Here is an 18454-nt window from a genome sequence, read left to right as displayed (position 1 = left end):
ATTTAAATTATACAAGGGTCGTTCTATGTGGCAGTCAAGTAAATTTGTATTGCGCGTCCGCCTCGTTCTATGTGGCTCAAAGGACACAAGGATTATAGTGATTCGGGCGGAATATCCCTATGTCTAGTATGTTGTTGCTCGTGTTATTGGCACTAAAGTTTGTAGTAGGGATTACAAACGGGCGAGAGAAGAACAGGATCCCAACTCCCAAGTCTATGGGGTTCGAATGAAGTGGAGTTGAAGTGCTAGCTGGTGCTTGCTTAAGAGCTCAGTTAGCTTGCCCCTCCGCGCTCTGTTTTCCCTTTTTATACACCAAGGAGAAAGCTAGGAATACACAATAGAGAACAGAGGAAAAGAAGAAAGATAAAAAGAAGGCCAAGGACAAAAAGAACTCCTAAGGTCGAGTCATCCTTCGTCAACTCGCCTATGCGCGGGTTCTGCCGGCTCTGTATGCGACGTGCGGGGACGATTCCACATCGCAGCCATGTTCATCAATAATACCACTATGCGCAGGCATCGTTAGTCGGTCTGACATCCCATTCCGTCCCAGCGGGCGGTATGGTCGTGGGAGTCATACGAAAATTAGGCAGAATAGTGTCGATCTGCCTGGCACTGTTGGGGACGTGCGCTCCCAAGTATGGCCCATTGTGGCTACAGGTCATGTCGAGACATTTCTGCTCCTTTCATGGCATCACAGGCACTCTCCTAGGTTTACAACCCCACGTCCGTGGTGGTTGGGAATAGCGCGGGCCCTCTGGGGGAGCCTATGCTTCTGCCCAATCCCAGAATCGCTCTTAGGAGTCAGGCGAGGCGGAATTCCCCTCAAGGGGTTAGGCAAGGCAGAGCCTATACCTTAGCCGTTAGTCGAGATGAGGCCCGCACCTAAGCCGTCGGGTGAGGCGGAGCCCGTACCCTAGGAGTCGGACGAGGTGAAACCTGCACCCAGGGGTTCGAGCGAGGTGGAACCTACATCCAAGGGATTGGGCGAGGCGGAATCCCTGAATAGTCAGATGGGCTCGTGATCTCATCCTCAACTATATGGATGAATTAACGTTGACGGCTGTTAAGTTCTCTTATCGATGTACCCTAATATTGGTACCCGATAAAGGGGATAGAGGTATGACGGTAGGAGTGGTACTTGTACTTCTTCTCGGGTCTCAAGATCGTGCCGTACGTGCCTGCCCTAGCTTTCAGAACTGACGTTTTTAAATACTATATAAACAAAAGTGAACATAACACACAGTTAAGATGCTAATCAATCAGGGCCAGGCCATGCACTCACACACATTTCCGGCCAGAACATGGCACGGAAGGGAATATACAATTTCCCCAGCCGAAAGCAACAAACTAGCTAATAGCTAGAGTCTAGTTCTGAAAGAGAGCTGTCACAAGCTAGCTGAACACTAAAGGGATTAGCTAGGCCGGCTTAGCTCACTGCTAATCCGGCTTGATTGAATCGATCGGACCGGTCGACGTCGATCGATCGATCGATCACACTGGAAAAGGGCAGGCAAAGGTGCGTCTGTGATTCAGAAACAAATTGACAGGCAGAGTGAGATGATGTGCGTGGTGATTTTCTAGGTGTGTTGACTGTCTGCACCGACTTTGTTAGGCACCCTTGCAGATGAGTATAATGGCGGGTGAAAATTACACGTTGTAAATTTGTAATGTAATGTAATTTTTTTTAGCATCAGTTTGTAATGTAATGTGGGATTATGGCATTGTGCTGTACGTACGGTTAAGTTGCTGCGTAGTGTAGCTAATAGCTTTGCTCATACCAGACTCATGTTGTTTCAATTCGCTCGACTCGAAACTGCGTCTGCATGCAGCGCTTCGGCGTTCGTGCGTCGAGGAGATAAGCGGGCTGTGGTATGATCTACCAACCAGGGGACCATGGGCCTCGTTAGGCCCAGAGGATGATCTGCCAACTAAGGAAGAAGTCCTCAACTTTCGCAAAAGTCTGTTTTTCATTCCTGAACTTCAAAACCGGGTAAAATACATCCCTCAATTTTTGAAACAATGCATATTACGTCCCTGACATGGTTATAAGCGGTTTTGAAGACAGTTTTGTCTTTTTTATTTTTATTTATTTTGGCTGAATATTTGTAAAATTATAGTAAATCACATAAAATTTATAAAATAGTAAATCTGATTTTGTTGGACTCTAGATAAGTAGGTCTGCATAGTGAACATATAATATAGTATGCTTTAGTACAAAATTTTTATTGTAGCTTTAGATATGTGTTTTTCTATAATTAATTAGAATAATTCATAGCTATAGTTTGTATGGTCCAATTGTGGTGAATTTTTTTATATTAGACTAATTATTATATGTTTAAACTACGGTAAAAATTTCATACTCATTAGATCATGTATAACTTAGTTATAGATTTATTATAATTTAACAAGCATAAACCTAAATAAATCTATAACTAAGTAATACGTGATTCAATGAGTATACAATTTTTACTATATCTCAAACATAGAATAATTAGCTCACCATATAAATTTCATCACAATTAGACCATAGAAAATGTAGCTATAATTAGTCTAATTAATTACAAAAAATATAGATCTAAAGATGCATCAAAAAAATTTGTACTAGAACATACTATATTATATATTCAATGTGTAGATCTACTGATCTGAAGTCCAACAAAATTGAGTTTTCTATTTTATGATTTTTATATGATTTACTGTGATTAAAAAATTCAGCCAAAATAAATATAAAGAAAAAGGCAAAACAAGGACGTAATGTGCACGGTTTTAAAAGTTGAGGGATGTATTTTGTTCGGTTTTAGAGTTCAGGGATGAAAATTAGACTTTTATGAAAATTGAGGGACCTAAAGTAGACTTTTTCCACCAACTAAAGCGGGCAATGGGCCTCGTTGGGCTCAGTTTTATCTGCGCTTTTGAACGGAGATTTGGTTCTTTTTTTTGGGGTGGGGGGGGAGCTCTGGTATTACCGACTTACTGATTTCTTCAGCTTTGTATAAGGCACACTGCAAGTGCGTCACTAGGTTTGATTTGACACCTGTTCTTGCTGTTAGACAAATCAAGTGTTGCTTTAATGTTCTTCATGTGGCTCCAGAATATATATGATCTGTCTGTTCCTTTCTGTTGTTGAAATGTATGTTGTGTATAGGATTTAAAAGTTGTTTAGAACAGCGACACTGTCTACAAAACATAACTTTAACCTCTTATTTTTAAAAAATATTTAAGAAAAAATGATATATGTATACTTTTGTGAAAGTATTTTTCAAGACAATTTTTTTTCATATAATTTTCACATTTGCAAACTCAATAATTTAAAAGTCTTTGATGATTTATATTTCTAATATTTGACCCAAATCTTGTCCAAAACGACTTCTAAATTCTATATGGAGGGAGTATATGCAGAGTCGGCTGACCAATCAACAACCATTCTATCTATCACGCCTTTCACCATGCGCACAAAAACACTTTCACTTCTCTAAAAAAAAACACTTTCACTTGCACACTTCAAGCTGCTTTTTACTAACACAAAAGTAGGGTGGAAGTTATGTACATGGGGGGAAAGAATCAATGAACCATTTTGTGACAAAGCTGAAAACCAAAACCACAAAAATGTTTACAATGTCCCAGTTTTCTCTTTTCTGTATGATATACAAATATATGAGTGACTGAACTGCAATTCGGAAGATGGTCGCCGTCGTCCGCTGAGGCTGTTAGGTCAGGTCCTCGACATCCGACGGTTCGTCTTTCGTGAGGTTCGCCTCATGGCGGGAGAGCTCCCATAGGAGCTGCTCGATGCCCAGCTTCCTCAGCTCGTGGATGCCTTGCTCGACTGCGAGAATATAATAATGCTCAAGGTACAAGTCATTTCTGGCCGGATTGATTTTCACGACCAACAATCACCGTTGTGGCTTCGATGTTCAGTGGGGCACCAGCCAGAAGCATAATAATATAAGAAGACCAGCAAAAGGAGGAAAGCAATTAGCAACAGGAAAAACATACCATCCACAGCGTCATGTGACGTTGGTTGCTGGCCGTGTCGATCGATCCACATCTGCAATCGCTCCTCTGCAATATCTTCTTCCACGCTGTTGGTTTTAGCCCTCCTCCAGAAATAGATCAGCCAAGCCTGGGCAGTGGCATCAGAGTCACCAGTCAGTCGGTCACCACATAAGAACATTAGCATTTACATAATCTAGGCATCTGACATGTCATACCCCTTTGGTTATATAACCAAGGTCTATTGAACTTCTTTTTTTCTGTAACTCATATTGTGCATCCTCATGCAGCTCAATTTTTGCTCTACAGAACTGATTGTAATTGTGATATGATATATAACACTTCATTTTTCCTTTTGTTAATACATTGGCCTTAGGCCAACAACCGAGAACTGAAAGTCAACACAAATTCTGTTCTAGTCAATTGGAACAGAAAAAAAATACAAAACCATATATACTAAAACGTGCAAGACTAATAAATAAAGGAATAAACGTACAAGGGACAACGAAGTCACCATGAAGCAAAATGAATTTTATTAGTAACTTCGCAGAGAATTAACCAACTTGCTGATTTAAGTCCGGCTCAGAGAAAAAGGAATGGGGACAGTACCTGCTTGAACTGTACATCTTCTTCTTCCTCCTTGCTTAAGTCTGCACAATTTAATTGAGAATTTGTAATGTTTCCCAACAGAACAAACATGACACTGGGTGATGCTACAGCAAACCAGCCAACTAATGTTGAAAGAACATCACTCAGATAGCTAGCTATTAATATGATGGTTACAGAAAATAGAGAGAGAGAACAGTACCAAATGCTTCAGTGAATTTTTCATCACCAGATGATTTAATATCTGCATACGTGAAACAACAAATCATAAACGTGAGTTAGCTTCTCAGATGGGCAAGAAAGGAATTATGTCAACTGATCGATGATAATTTACAATATAATGATCTTTTGTGCAAAGTATTCTTGGTACATTATCAATAACAAATAGGAAAAGCAACAGAAGAAACCTGGATCAGCTGCTCCAGCAACATTAGAACGATGGTGTTGGGCAAGGGCAAAAAGTACCGCATCCTCAACCTCCAAAAAATAATTAGGAGCATCAGAAAAGTGACAACAGAAAAAAGTAAATGGCAAAGTTTGATCTAGAAAATCTACAGCACCAGGCTACCTAAGGTGCTGAGAACTGCTGAATTTATATATATGGATAATAAATATGGATGAAAGCCTAGTTAAAAAGGTAAGCACCTTCAGGAAAGCTAGTTCTTGAAGTCCTTTATCAACAGCAAGCATGGTTTCTACGTTGCCTTCCCCTGCTGTAACAGTCAAATCATGAACAAGCTTGTCTACGTCTTCCAAACCATTACTTTCTGTTTCAGAACCATTCTTAGCTCTCTGTCCAGCTGATGTTACATACTCAAACGGAAGAGGTGCAAGTGAAGACCAGTATTCATGTTTTGACATTGAGATATCTGGATAGATGCCTGCAGAATTGCAAGAATTTACTCAGGAAAAAAACAAAGCATACATCAATCAGTAAATACGTTAAGGGGAATTCGGTAACTGCTTTCTGACGGGAGTTTAGAAACTAAGGAAACATAACAGTGTTACTGTGAACTCAACAATGACAGGAATTTTAGGGAGACTGATGTTATAAGTCCCTACATGCTAACAAAACCAGCATTCAGTTGAATTCGTTGCAAAATAAAAAGGTTGTCTTATTCTGAATTTACCATATTGGACAGCCAAGCCCCAATAACGGGCTAACCAACACCTCTTCATGACCACCTCTTCCTGTACAATAATTATGTGCTTCAAATCAGCACTTCCACAAGCAACTAGACATTTATGCTTGATTGAATCTTTGGATAAAAGGAAAAATGATAGAAGAAATTAACCATTTCTTCTTTGCTTAAGACCATCCTGCGTGTCATTGTACGTAACTCTTGTGTTTCGGATTCAGCTTCTTTGAGTTTCTTCACAGCAGCAGATGCTTCTTCTCTTGCAGACTAGAACAGAAAACATCAATATTGACAACTTATAGTTGAACTCAAAATGTTCCTTATTGTAGGGCATAGGTTAGCACCTTACCTGTAGCTGTTGTTGAAGAGCGGTGAGTTCCTCACTTTTACCATTCTTGGATATAAGAGCTTTTCTTATCTCTTGCTGTTTTTAAATCAGGAAAAAAAATATGTATGAACATCATGTCCTCTTGTAACACCTAGCAGGTGAAGAAATTTCCTAGAGTAGCAATGATTCTACCAAAACTTAGATTATATAAAGCATGGATTTGGGCCACTTCATACAACGAAATGAGGGAATTCTAATGCATCATTCATCACACTTCTAGAATGGATAGCAATGTTATTTAACATGTGTTCAGTTCCATTTCAGAAAAATCCAAATGATCACTATTAACGTAAACAGACAAACATGCAAAATTAAACCTGTACCTCCTTTCTTACAAGCATCTCCTCCCTCCTGCATCCGTAAGTTGGAAGTCATGTATAATGTGATAGGGGAAACAATGTGTAAAATATCCAAAAATACATTCCAAATACCTTTTCATAAGTTTTACTTCCATAGATAACCCATCGCCGAGATTAGCAACCTAAAGATATTGCAGCAACAAAGATTGAAAATGGATACCATATGTGCTCTACATAATCAAATTATCCAATCACAATGGTCACATGAACGAAGTAGCAAATAATTTAAACTCAATCCAGACTGAATGAGCTTTCATATTTGGAGAGGCATCATTTAGACGTAAAACCTACGCTTATGGAAAATGGTAGTATGGTATTATAATAAATTTGTTAGAAAAGGCTGGTATAACCTCTTGATTATGTGCCAGTATACAATAATACAATCTTAACACTACAAATACCGATTGAACACTTGAAACGGTAAGCTATGAACCAATAGTATGATGCTTTTTTTGTGAATTAGTATGATGCATGTTGAGAAACTCATCAAGCACAGTATCAAAATCTCAGATCTCTGGAAGAAGCTGCATAACTATTGATTATATCAAGTTTTACAATACGAATGAAGCAGAATCTGGGACAGTAATACCAGATGCTTGAAATGCCAAAAAGAATACCTGTTTCTCAAGCTCCGTTGTCCGGGCTTCAGATTGTCTAAGTTTCTCTTCTGCTAGCCCAAGCTGAATTAAGAAGAGTATTACATAAGTTTACTATGAAACGAAAACACTTATATTTTCTGATTCGTGGAATCTGTTAGAATACAAGTAAGAAAGTGCACCTTCTCCAGGAGATTTACATTCTCATCTTTTAGCATTTCAAGCTGAAAAACAAAAGCAGCATTTGTCATATTTCTTAATTGGAAAATGTTATCTTACTATTACTGAAGAAAGCCCTGTGTAAGTTCACTAATTGTTCTGTACAAAAGCATCTGAAAACTATAGAATGTAGAAGGTGTGATCAGTAAGCTTTGCAACAGACCTCTTCTGTTAGTGTTGAACTGTCATGTGAGTCCCGTGACCGTGTGGACTGGGCAAAAGTGGGATCTGGATAAACAGCCCTACAGCACGGTGAAATATCAACCGTTAATCCCAGCAATCTCGTTATTACTTATAGATAGACTAGAATTATATCAGTAATGATGAAACATACTGAGAAGGAAGTCAGACTAATTTCCTATGCGATGATGAATACATTAGCAACGTTATGATGAACATTAACAGAAGAAAAAAGTTTTCTGATTAAAATATTCATACTTTCGAGGAAAACTAAATATAAAAAGATAGGAACACACTTGTGTATGCCAAGACAAAGACATTGGGGGTCTATGAAGGACATTCCAAAGCAATATTTGTAAAGGAACATAAAAATTTTTATGCAATCAAGTGAAGAAAGTGGCTCGTCTCTCAAGTACAATGTATGAAATTCTACAATCTACATATGTAGCAGAAAAACCATAAGTCGCAACTACGAACTGGGGCAGAAAATCATTAATAGAATGACGTGCTGGCAATATGACAATGCAATACCAAGAGAATTATCTAAAAAAGCTTGACAATTCACCTTCTATCCCTAGGTGTCCCATTGGGAATTTCCACAGCTTGTAGAGGCCTCACATTAACGCCAACTGGAGGTGCAAAGGTTGACCTTCCTGTTGATGGTGCGCGATTCGCTGCAGCTGAGTCCACACCATTCCGACCTAACTAGGTAAACAATGACAGAGGAAATAAGGTGCGCGGTTTCATAGGCAAACTGAAAACACATTATTATTTGAGAACAATAGGATTGCTTCAGCATCTGAGGTTGCGACTAGTTCTTCAGAAATATTTTCAGAAAAAATTTAAAAAGGACAGGTAATTGTCTGGATCAAGAATTAACTTCTCTTATCGCCTTCACTATTGGAAACAAAAAACTTCATATTCAGATGAAGCATAAAAAATAAATTCTATCAAAAGGAAACATCAAAACAGCAGCAGCAGCATGAAACAAGAATGTACCAGCAAGAAACATCAAATTAAACAGTACCATTTCTTTAAATAACTATATATCGTGTTACCAGGAATTAAAATTTGTGAGAGAAGGAAAAACAGTATAACAAACAGCAATGCAATCAATTATCAGTCACCAGTTACTGAAATAAGTTACTGAAATAAGCTGAGAACAGACCCGAATCACAACTTCAGCAACTATACATTCTTTAGTGCCTTTTATATCATATGCTTTGTATGTATAAATTTGTTTATAGTTTAAAAATTAAAACAAATCTTCTCATTTCAAAACAGAGTGATACTTTTTCTAGACTTGTTTCTTTCTTTGATGAAGCTAAATTCTTAGTTGTATCAATATCAAACAATTTGCTTGAGATAACAAATGGTAAGCTATCATCTTTGACATTACTTATCGCGGGCGAATTGCTCCTGCTCCGGTCTCTGGCGACGACTGCCGCCAATGGCCTGGGCAACAACACTGCCTCATCCCCACCGTCGTCGCTCCCTCGGCTGCTCCATCGCCCGATGCTCTCCACGTCGGAGTCCACGCTCGACGCTACCTCAGACACAACTTGCTTCACGCCGACGTCCCGCCTCGACCGCCGACTAGAGGGCCTTGTGGCAGGCAGGCTGGCAGCAGCGACGGCCTCTGAAGCTTGCGGCGCTACTGTTGCTTGCGGCACTTCTGCAGGCCTCGTCGTGCTTGAGCTCCGCCCACCGCGCGCCAGCAGCTGAAGCGGCGTCTCCTCTTCCTCCTCCTGAGCCGCTACGCGTGACCTCGGTGGAGGCGTTGCGCCGCGGGATACAGGCCTCCGCACGCTCCGCGGGTCCGTCAGCCGCACCGGCGCCTCTACCGTCTCCTCCTGCTCGCGCTCGCGACGCACAGCACGCTCTTCCTCCTCCTGAACCGCCACGCGTCTCACCTCGGTGGACCTCGATGGAGGCGTTGCGCCGCGCGAGACCGGCTTCCGCACGCTCCGCGGGTCCGTCAGCCGCACCGGCGCCTCCACCGTGTCCTCCTGCTCGTGCTCGCGGCGCACGGCACGCTCTTCCTCCTCCTGAGCCGCCGCGCGTCTCACCTCGGTGGACCTCGGTGGTGGCGTCGCGCCGCGGGAGACCGGCCTCCGCACGCTCCGCGGGTCCGTCAGCCTCACCGGCGCCTCTACCGTCTCCTCCTGCTCGCGCTCGCGGCGCGCGCCACCCGCTCGCGGTCGTGCCGCACCGGCGCCCGTTCCGTCGACAGCGCCGCGGCGAGAGGTGCGCGCGGCGGTGTCCGGGTCGCCGAGGGCGTCGTGCCCGCTCCCGTCGCGGCGCAAGCGCGCGGGGACTCCGTCGTCGCGTCCTCCGCCGCCCTGCGCGACGCGTCGGAGCGGGGAGGTGTTGGTTTTGGAGATCGAGGGGGCAGCCGACGGCGGCGCGGGGTTGCGGCGGTACTGCTGGAGCGAAGGCAGAGGGGCGTCGAGGATGATACTGAACTCGCCGGCGGCGCCCGCGTGCGCGAGCATCATCTCCTCCATGCGCGCCATCGCCTGCGCAGCGGCCGCACGGCGCTGGTCCGCCGCCGCGCCGGAGATCCCCGGCCGCCGCGTGTGGCCGCCGCCGCCGCCGCGGGGCGCGTCCATCGGCGTTGGGGGTGGGTGGCCGCCTAACCGCCGCCGCTTTGACTTTAGTTTGACTTTTCGGTTCCGCCTTGTGTCTCGTTTGGGTTCGAACTTCGGATGGTGGGCGGACGGAAATGTTGGAAGAGAAAGGGAAACCGCGGATTTGGAGCTTTGGCCGTTTCGACGATGGTGGGCGGACGGAAATGTTGGAAAGGGAAAGGTGTGCGCGTCGGTTTGCACCCTACTAGTCCGTTTGATTTTTTGTAAATTATTAATTACCAATTGTTAATTATTGTAGTTTTTGCCTTGTAATTTTCTCCATTTATTTTAGTGACTTTTCTCTTTATTATGTTAGTGACATTTCTTTAGTTACAACATGAAATTATAGGAGATGCTAAAACTTCGATTCTGAATTTTTACTTCATCTTCTTCCTCTTGACGAGGCTACATTTTTTTAAAAAAAAGGTTTCCCCAGCTTTATTACCATAAAGCTAACATTTTTTGACGAGGCTACATGGTACTCAACATTTGCTCAATCACGGTCAATGATTGGGCTTACATTTATTTTATTCTCCACTATCTTTCATATGGCTTATTGCCTATCCTTCATCATCACGATCAATGACACCCCCCCTTTCCCCCCCACAATGCTCGGAGCCTCCTTAAGCTCCATTCCGCTTTCTAGGTTCTAGAACTACAAATCAGACCCAAACACTCTTGTCCTAGAACCCTAAAGAGGTCGACATCGGCCATGGATCAAGCATGTATCACCTCAAATCTTGCTCAATCTCCTTAAGCTCTATTCCAATTTCTAGGTTCTAGAAGTGCGAATTAGACCCAAGCACCTCCTCCCATAACCTAAAGAGGTCAACGTCGACCATGGATGGAGCATAATTTGTATGACCCCCATATCTTGCTCAATCTCCTTAAGCTCCCTTCCAATTTCCTAGTCCTAGAAGCACAAATTATACCCAAACACCCCTTCCTAAAACCCTAAATAGGTCGTTGTCAGCCATAAGGATGGAGCATAATTTGTATCACCCTAAATCTTTCCTAAACTCCTTAAGCTCCATTCCAATTTCCAAGTCCTAGAAGCGCAAATCAAACCCAAACACTTACTCTCAGAACCCTACAGAGGCTGACGTCAATGATGGATGGAGCATAATTTGTACCACCCAAAAACTTGCCCAATCTTCTTAAGCTCCATACCAATTCCCATGCCCTAGAAGCACAACCAAACAGCCCTCCCAGAACACTAAAGAGGTCAACTTCGACTGTAGATGGAGCATACTTTGTATCACCTAGTTTAGGCGATTAATATATAGGTGTTCTAAATTATTGCAAATATGGTACAAATATGGTGCTACAAATTCTTGTCCACCCAACTAGATTTTTCCAAACCTTCCAAATACATATAACCACCTAAAATTAACTTTTTGAGAAAAAAAATAGTGGTCTTTCATTTTTAAAGTTGGTGATGAAGCAGGTGGCTATATCTAGGCAAGCTGAAATTTTGCATGAATAGTTAAGTGTCAAAGTTAGCTCAAACTTAATTTCAGATAATAGAACAAATGAGTCATTTTTTAGAGAATTTTATACAAGCATAAATACGTTAACAAGTAGTAACAAAAACACACAATTTGGCACTACCCAACACAATATATGCACCAACCATGTGTCGAAACATAAAGAATTTGACCATGCCATATCCAGAGGGAACACTCCCCGTTCGCTGGTTCCAAAGGTGTAGAATTAGAAGGGTCTCGCTTGAAGAAGCTAAAGTTGGAAGGGTTCTTGGAGCCGGTAGTGGAATCCATCTACGACATGATGTGGATGTTGGGTAGAGTTGACCATGAAGTGCTTGAGATCAACTCAGTCAACAACCCTATTGCCCAACAACATGCTCAATGGACAATGTTGTTTTCAAAGTCATTCAATCACCCCATGAGTTGCATCGAACTAAAACCCCTTCAAGGAAGGATAACTCTCCTTTTATTAATAATTACCTCAATTATTCCATGGATCATGTGAGGCGATAAAAGATGTCGAGGACCTCTAGCACTAAAGGATGATGTGGGGATGCTAACGCTAGAAGTTGGACGCATTGTAATCACCCTTATCTCCCATGGCTTCATCTTAAAATCTAATCACCATATAGGTGGTAGAGGCCACATATGCGAGAATGCGCACATATTTGTGTGTTTCCCCTAAGACGCTAGCATAGGTCGAGCAAAGACGACAAGCCAAGAGTAACTACTCAGTGTGTATCACTCGGAGTGAAGACTAGAAATTTAAAAGCTAACTAGTAAATCTAGAGCTATATGGTGGGACCTCTCACTCTTGGCTCCAACAGGGTTGTGACGATGTAGAGAAGAGGGAGGGGTCCAAAATGGATTAGTTTTCACCTTTGTCGGTGGTGGTTGAAATGTGATAGGAAGGTTACAAATGAGATGAATGAGCAAGGTGCACGGACTACACCGTGGACTCATTCCATCTGAGCATGTCATTTTCTTATGACAGTTATCTCCTTTACGTGAGTCCTCTTTCATCTTATGACAATTATCCTCCTCCCAGTTATCTCCAACTACTACGTCGTTTTCTCCCACATTTTATTTTTTATCATCTCGTTCGATTTGACACGTCAAGGGGGAGGGGATATCTGGGAAACGCTGGCTGCTTGCTAAGTGGACCCGATCAAATGGAACAGCCCCGTCATGCCCTGGACTCAGAATATATAACTTTTTTTAAAAAAAGATGAAACAGACACGTCTAATCGTAAATCATCTCCTCAAGAAATTACTGGCGGTAGATATATCTTGGCACGGAAATGGTTTCCAGCTTGTTGTTTTCCAGCTAGGGAGAAAACGACGTCGTAGTTGGCATCACGTCTATTTGAAGGCGTAATTCGCTTTGATAAATTTCGTTGTACCCATACGATGCATAATTGTAAAAGCAGCGACATTTAGGATATTTTGATTTGGGCCTTGTTTACTTCCTCCAAAAAACTAAAAACTTTTCAAGATTACTCGCCACATCGAATGTTTAGACGCATGTATCTAGCGTTAAATAGAGACGAAAATAAAAACTAATTGCACAGTTTGCCTGTAATTTGCGATACGAATCTTTTGAGCCTAATTAATTATGATTGGATAATATTTATCAAATACAAACAAAAATACTACAGTGATTCGATTTTTTTTTTGGGACAGCAACTATAAACAAGGCCTTGATGACGAAGAATGCGTTAGAAGCAGTGACGTTGGCGAGCGAGTGCTCTGCAAGCTGAATACTCTGCCGTTGAGCAGAAGCTAAAGCTATCCATGACAACACTGAAGTGGGCCTGAAGGGCCTCTAATGGGCTGGTGGCCCAAGTCCGGAGGGAGGGAGGGAGATATATATCATGCAAAGTGCACCCACGTTGGTGTCTATTTCTTTTTTTTTCCTTTCATTTTGATTTTGATGATTTCGCAGACTAGAGTATATGACAGTACTAGGGCCTTGTTTAGTTTGTAAAAATTTTGGTTTTTGTCTACTGTAGCATTTTCGGCTTTATTTGACAAATATTGTCCAATCACAGAGTAACTAGACTCAAAAGATTCATCTCACAAATTACAGATAAACTATTAGTTTTTATTTTCGTCTATATTTAATGCTCCATGCATACGACCAAAGATTCGATGTGATGGGAAATCTTGAAAATTTTTGCGAACTAAACAAGGCCTAGGTTGCCAAGATATTCTTAAAAAAAAAAGGGAAAACTAGGTTGCCAAGAGTTCGTTTTTTCTGATCCTATTTGCATCTTGTGTTTTTTTTGTCAATATAGATTTTAAATACAAAAACATTTTCTTAATATATAACCTACCGTCGAGTGGCCGTTTCAATTTTTTAACGCGTAGCAGGCGCATCGAGATCTCTGATCGATCAGAGCTGGGCTTCGGCTTCGACCCCTCTGACACGGTGGGCTCTTCTCGTCCGCTCCTTTTGACCACCGGCAGCGGCATGCTACTCTACGAAGCTACCCGGGTCTCACAGTGTAGTCTGAACAGCCGCCGCCGGATCCACACCTGACTGACCGACCGGCCGGCCCGGCCGCTCGTGGTCGCACGTGCAGCTAGCGTGCCCGCCCAGCGCCCGAGCGGCCGGTTCGGCCCGATCGGCCGTCTCGATCCCACACCACCGACCAGTGTGGACACTAGCGACGGGAAGCAAGGTCAGCGGCAGGGAAGCCTACGCCGCAGGCATTGGTGGGCGGCGTTGACCGTGCATGCATGGATCCATGCACGCAGGCATCGGAGTGCGGGGGCGGGTGCCGCGTGGCCGCACCGCCGCAGTCGAAGGCTCCAGTAGTCAGCCTCGGGAGACGCGCGGGGAAAAGCAAAAAGTTTTCAAGATCTTGCGGCACATGCATGAAGTATTAAATATAGACGAAAACAAAAACTAATTATACAGTTTAGCTGAAAATCGCGAGGTGAATCTTTTGATTCTAGTTAATTCATAATTGGATAATATTTGTCACAAACAAATGAAAGCGCTACAATACCGCTAGTTGTTGAGCAAATTACTCCGTTTACACCTTCGGTAACATTTAGTCATGTTTCTTTCAGCAACAAGAAGCAACTCCTGCATGCGAGATGCAACACGGGATTGACCAGTACTAGTGGATTAATTGGATTAATAATAATGCCTAGATTGACGGACTACTCCTATCTGTACAGTATGTATACATCGCAGTAAAAACGCGCACTTTGCACTGCATGCTTTTATTTTGCGTGTAGCTGGGAGTAGTTAGTTTCAAGTTTACACAACGCAACGGGCGCGTCAGAATCCTCGTCAAAGTTTGGCATCTACGTACGTACAAACGTACTGCTACGACCTCCGTTTCTTCCTTACTCGTGTCCAATACGCCAAGGAAAGGTACCAACGTTTTGATGGTGTTCCAGCTTCCGACGACGACGAGATGACAATCGAAACGCACGCGAATAACAGACAAAAAAAAATATAGCGTAAAACAAACAAACAAAAAAGCGACAAAAACACGAAGAAACACATCCAAAACTGCCAGCGAAAATCTGGCAAGTTTCTACAGGAGTCCTTAATTAATTCAGTAGTAGTAATTAGCTAGCAGCGATCGAGTAAATACCTTAGGAAGAGCGAAACCGAAGTACTTGTCCTTGGCCCCGCCGCCGCCGCCGCCGGCCGCAGCGGCGTGCAGCGGGCTCCGGCCGCCGTACACGTACCCGTACGCGCTCCCGCGGCGGGGGCTAATCATCCCGTTGCTGCCGGCGCGGTCCGCGTCGTCGTCTCGCGGGCCCGCGGCGCGCGACATGGCGTGCGCCATGGCCGCGGCCGCGCGGGCCTTGGAGTTGGACCGCGCCGCCAGCGGGTGCACGGGCGACGCCGCCGTCGTCGTGGCGGCGCCGAGAGGGTGCGCCGGGGACGCCGGCGCCGAGTAGATCCCGCCCCCCGAGCGGCGGCGCCCGTAGGTCGGGCTGCCGGCCCGGCGCCAGTCCATGCGATGCTAGCGCGCGCCGGTAGATGGAGATTGGAGGACGGCCACCGGTGCGTGCGGCGCGCGTCCTGGACGGCGGCTTCAATCGGCTCGAGCTCTCGCTTGAGGGGAACGGAGTGCTTCGCGTGCGCGCGCGCGCGCGGGGCGTCTAGAGCTAGATGGAGGTTACTTCTTGCAGCAAAGGGCTGCACTTTGAGGATGCTGTGCTTTCGAATTTTAATATATAAATAAATAATGTTTTGTCTTGGCTTTAGTAGGCTGATAAAATATTTCTCGAGGGGAGTGCTCAATTAATGACCGCTGAGCGAAGCAAATGTGCATCTTCACCGTCCCTTTTGGGACTTGCTGATCAAAACGAGGCTTACTATTTACCATGGACCAGCTAATGGCTTCTCTGTTTTCTTTTTTTTTACAGCAATCATAAATATCCATTCATTGGCAGCAACGCGCTGTAAGTATAAGGATATTGTGCAAGTCTATAAAATGTAGAGCTTAAGAAATAAAGCAAAGTCATGCTGATGAGAACACCTAGATTGAAGACCTATAAATTGACAACTGAGAGCTTGACGTGCTAAGAAATCTGCTGTGGAGTTGAAGTTCTGCTAATCTTAAGGAGTTTTGAAGAGTTGGCCCTATATAGATTACTGAAGATCTGGGTGAAAGGCTTTATTCTCCAGTCAAGAGGATTGGAGTGATCTAGGGAGTTGATGAAGCACACCAACTGCTCACAGTTAGATAAGAATGAGCACTCTGTGATGTTGAGCTTGCTAACGACCAAAGGAGCCAACGCTAGGGCTGCTGATTCCGCCATAAGCATAGAAGTGCACATCTGAAGTTGAGTTTGAATGTGGATGTATTGGATTGGAGTAGCCTACAAGTTTAGGATTCCACGGTAGGCACGCATCTTTATCCTAAAATCTGTTTTCTTTAGAGATCGTTAAAATTACAACAATACCATTACAATTACAAGATGAATAAATAGTTTGTACTCCCTCCATACCAAATTATATGTCGAAGAGTCAAAGTGTCTCAAGTTTGACCAAATTTATATGGTAATATAATAACTTTATGATATCAACTAAGTGTTATTAGGTTCTTCATTAATTATATTTTCATAGTAATGTCATAAATTTTTATAATGATTTTCTAAATTTTGGTTAAATTTAAGATACTTTGACCCTCTAAAATTTTTGAAATAACTTACAATTTGGGATGGAGAAATAGAATTTTATTATAACGATCTAGACCTCAAATTGGTACAATTCAGCAATCTACTTGTATTAGATTGCGGTATGGGAGAAATAGAAGTATACATGCAAGTCGAGTAGATTGTTGAACATAGGCATCTCTACTTGTATTAGAAGTATACATGCACTGAGGTGCTCAGCTACCTGATCAAACGGTCCGCTACCACGAAGGAGTGCCTATGTTGAGACAGATTTCATGATCTTGGATCAAGAAGACAACAGGTACCAAGTAAACGAGTACCTGACGCGGGTGAATTTTCTACCTATAGATATGTTATTGGACAAAATTCAATACCCATCGGGTATAACGGGTACGAGTGTTGGTGTATACTACCCATACCTGTCCACCCGCGGATAAAAAACACCTATCAAAATAACAAGCCATCCTTATCAGTTTAGCCTATATAGCCTCATGAATTGGGCCCAAATCCAACTATACCATATTATTATATGAATGTTAGTTTGTAACTTGTTGAAGGTTTAATGATTTATTTTTGCGTGTGACTATCTTATATTTATATGTAACTAGGAGGATTCCCCGTGCGTTGCCGCGGATATGAAGGAGGAATATAAATATATAACTCTTTTATTAGCATAATTGTGGAGATTGTATCCATAGTGGATGGATGTGGATATCATAATTCTTGTGCTAGTGACTTTAATGCAAATGATAGTAGATTGCTGAGGTGGACACCTTGCATGTCAAGATAAATTAATAGTGAACTGCTGAAGTGGACGCTTTGCAATTTAAGAGAAATAGATAGTGATGTTGATAGTGGACTACTGAGGTGAACGCTTTGCATGTTAAAAGAAAATAGATAATGGGGTTCTGCTTTATAAAAATTATAGATTATATATTATAGATTATAGATTCACGTGTATGCTATCGAGTGCGGGTTATCCGTCGGGCAGGGTATGGGAGTATTTTTTTACCCTTGTGCGGATATGAGTAACTTGACGAATAAAATTTAAACTTTGTAGGTGTGGGTACGGGTGACCACTATATATTGGGTACGTACGTGTTGCCATCTTGAATTCTAGACATGGGGGATGATAACAAGGACACAACCCTGATTCTTTGACGACTGTTCCTCTCAACACCACCAATGCTTAGGCTAATTTTAATAGAGTTTCATTAATTAGAGTTTTATGTACATTAAATATGTTGATGTGTTACTATTTTAATAAAGAGAGAGATGATAAGAGTTTAATAGCAGTAGAGAAAGTTTCATCTCCATAAAACTCTTCTGAACTGTTTCTAAAATATGTATCTGTTGGAAACTATATTAGGAAACTTGCACTAAAGATGACCTTATATCTACGTTGGATATATCGGGACAACTTTAGCTTTATTTTGCATGGAAAAAGGAAATATTCGCCTTCGCTACTTGCGAATCAATTTCCGCTGACAGAAAGCGGGTGAAGAAGAATCGTCCAACAAGGAAGACAAGGGCGAGGAAACCTCGACCAACCGAAGAAATGGAGAAGCCTGCCAAGAAACGATCAAAATCCAAGAAGACGTGGCAAAAGGAGGAACCTTCATCCGTCTCCTCATCTCATCTAAAAAGAATTCCATCATGAAACAAGATGGAGAGAACCCCCACTCGAGGAAGAGAAGCCTTGAGCC

General features: G+C 42.7%; 1 protein-coding gene across 2 annotated transcripts; it reads right to left on the bottom strand.

Moving 5' to 3' along the window:
* Window positions 3474–15794, bottom strand: LOC8058632 (coiled-coil domain-containing protein SCD2). 2 transcript variants are annotated; one of them, XM_002449514.2, is made up of 16 exons: window positions 8880–10243; window positions 8046–8181; window positions 7464–7542; window positions 7264–7305; window positions 7103–7165; window positions 6558–6607; window positions 6450–6477; window positions 6088–6162; window positions 5895–6005; window positions 5730–5790; window positions 5245–5480; window positions 5007–5076; window positions 4802–4843; window positions 4603–4643; window positions 3997–4123; window positions 3474–3826 (listed from the first exon to the last, which is right to left on the bottom strand). In XM_002449514.2, the coding sequence occupies exons 1-16, from the start codon at window positions 10090–10092 to the stop codon at window positions 3708–3710; spliced, it is 2493 nt and encodes an 830-aa protein (XP_002449559.1). In that variant the 5' UTR covers window positions 10093–10243; the 3' UTR covers window positions 3474–3707. The 2 variants fall into 2 exon arrangements, with proteins under 2 accessions (XP_002449559.1, XP_021317238.1); XM_021461563.1 differs by lacking the exon at window positions 8880–10243 and adding an exon at window positions 15212–15794 and having other exon boundaries at window positions 3493–3826; window positions 8046–8185.

The sequence above is a fragment of the Sorghum bicolor genome, chromosome 5 (assembly GCF_000003195.3).
Source record: "Sorghum bicolor cultivar BTx623 chromosome 5, Sorghum_bicolor_NCBIv3, whole genome shotgun sequence".
NCBI classification, from domain to species: domain Eukaryota; kingdom Viridiplantae; phylum Streptophyta; class Magnoliopsida; order Poales; family Poaceae; genus Sorghum; species Sorghum bicolor.
The sequence above is the reverse complement of the archived record's forward strand: the minus strand, read 5'-3'. Positions and strand labels throughout refer to the sequence as shown.

What these genes read in the sequence shown, in the direction of transcription:
- LOC8058632 (XM_002449514.2), bottom strand. Translation starts at nt 10,092, where the DNA reads ATGGACGCGCCCCGCGGCGGCGGCGGCGGCCACACGCGGCGGCCGGGG. An exon ending in CTCTTCAACAACAGCTACAG is followed by an intron (nt 6,006 to 6,087) that starts GTAAGGTGCTAA and finishes TTTCTGTTCTAG; the next exon opens with TCTGCAAGAGAAGAAGCATC. An exon ending in AAAATTCACTGAAGCATTTG is followed by an intron (nt 4,644 to 4,801) that starts GTACTGTTCTCT and finishes TAAATTGTGCAG; the next exon opens with ACTTAAGCAAGGAGGAAGAA.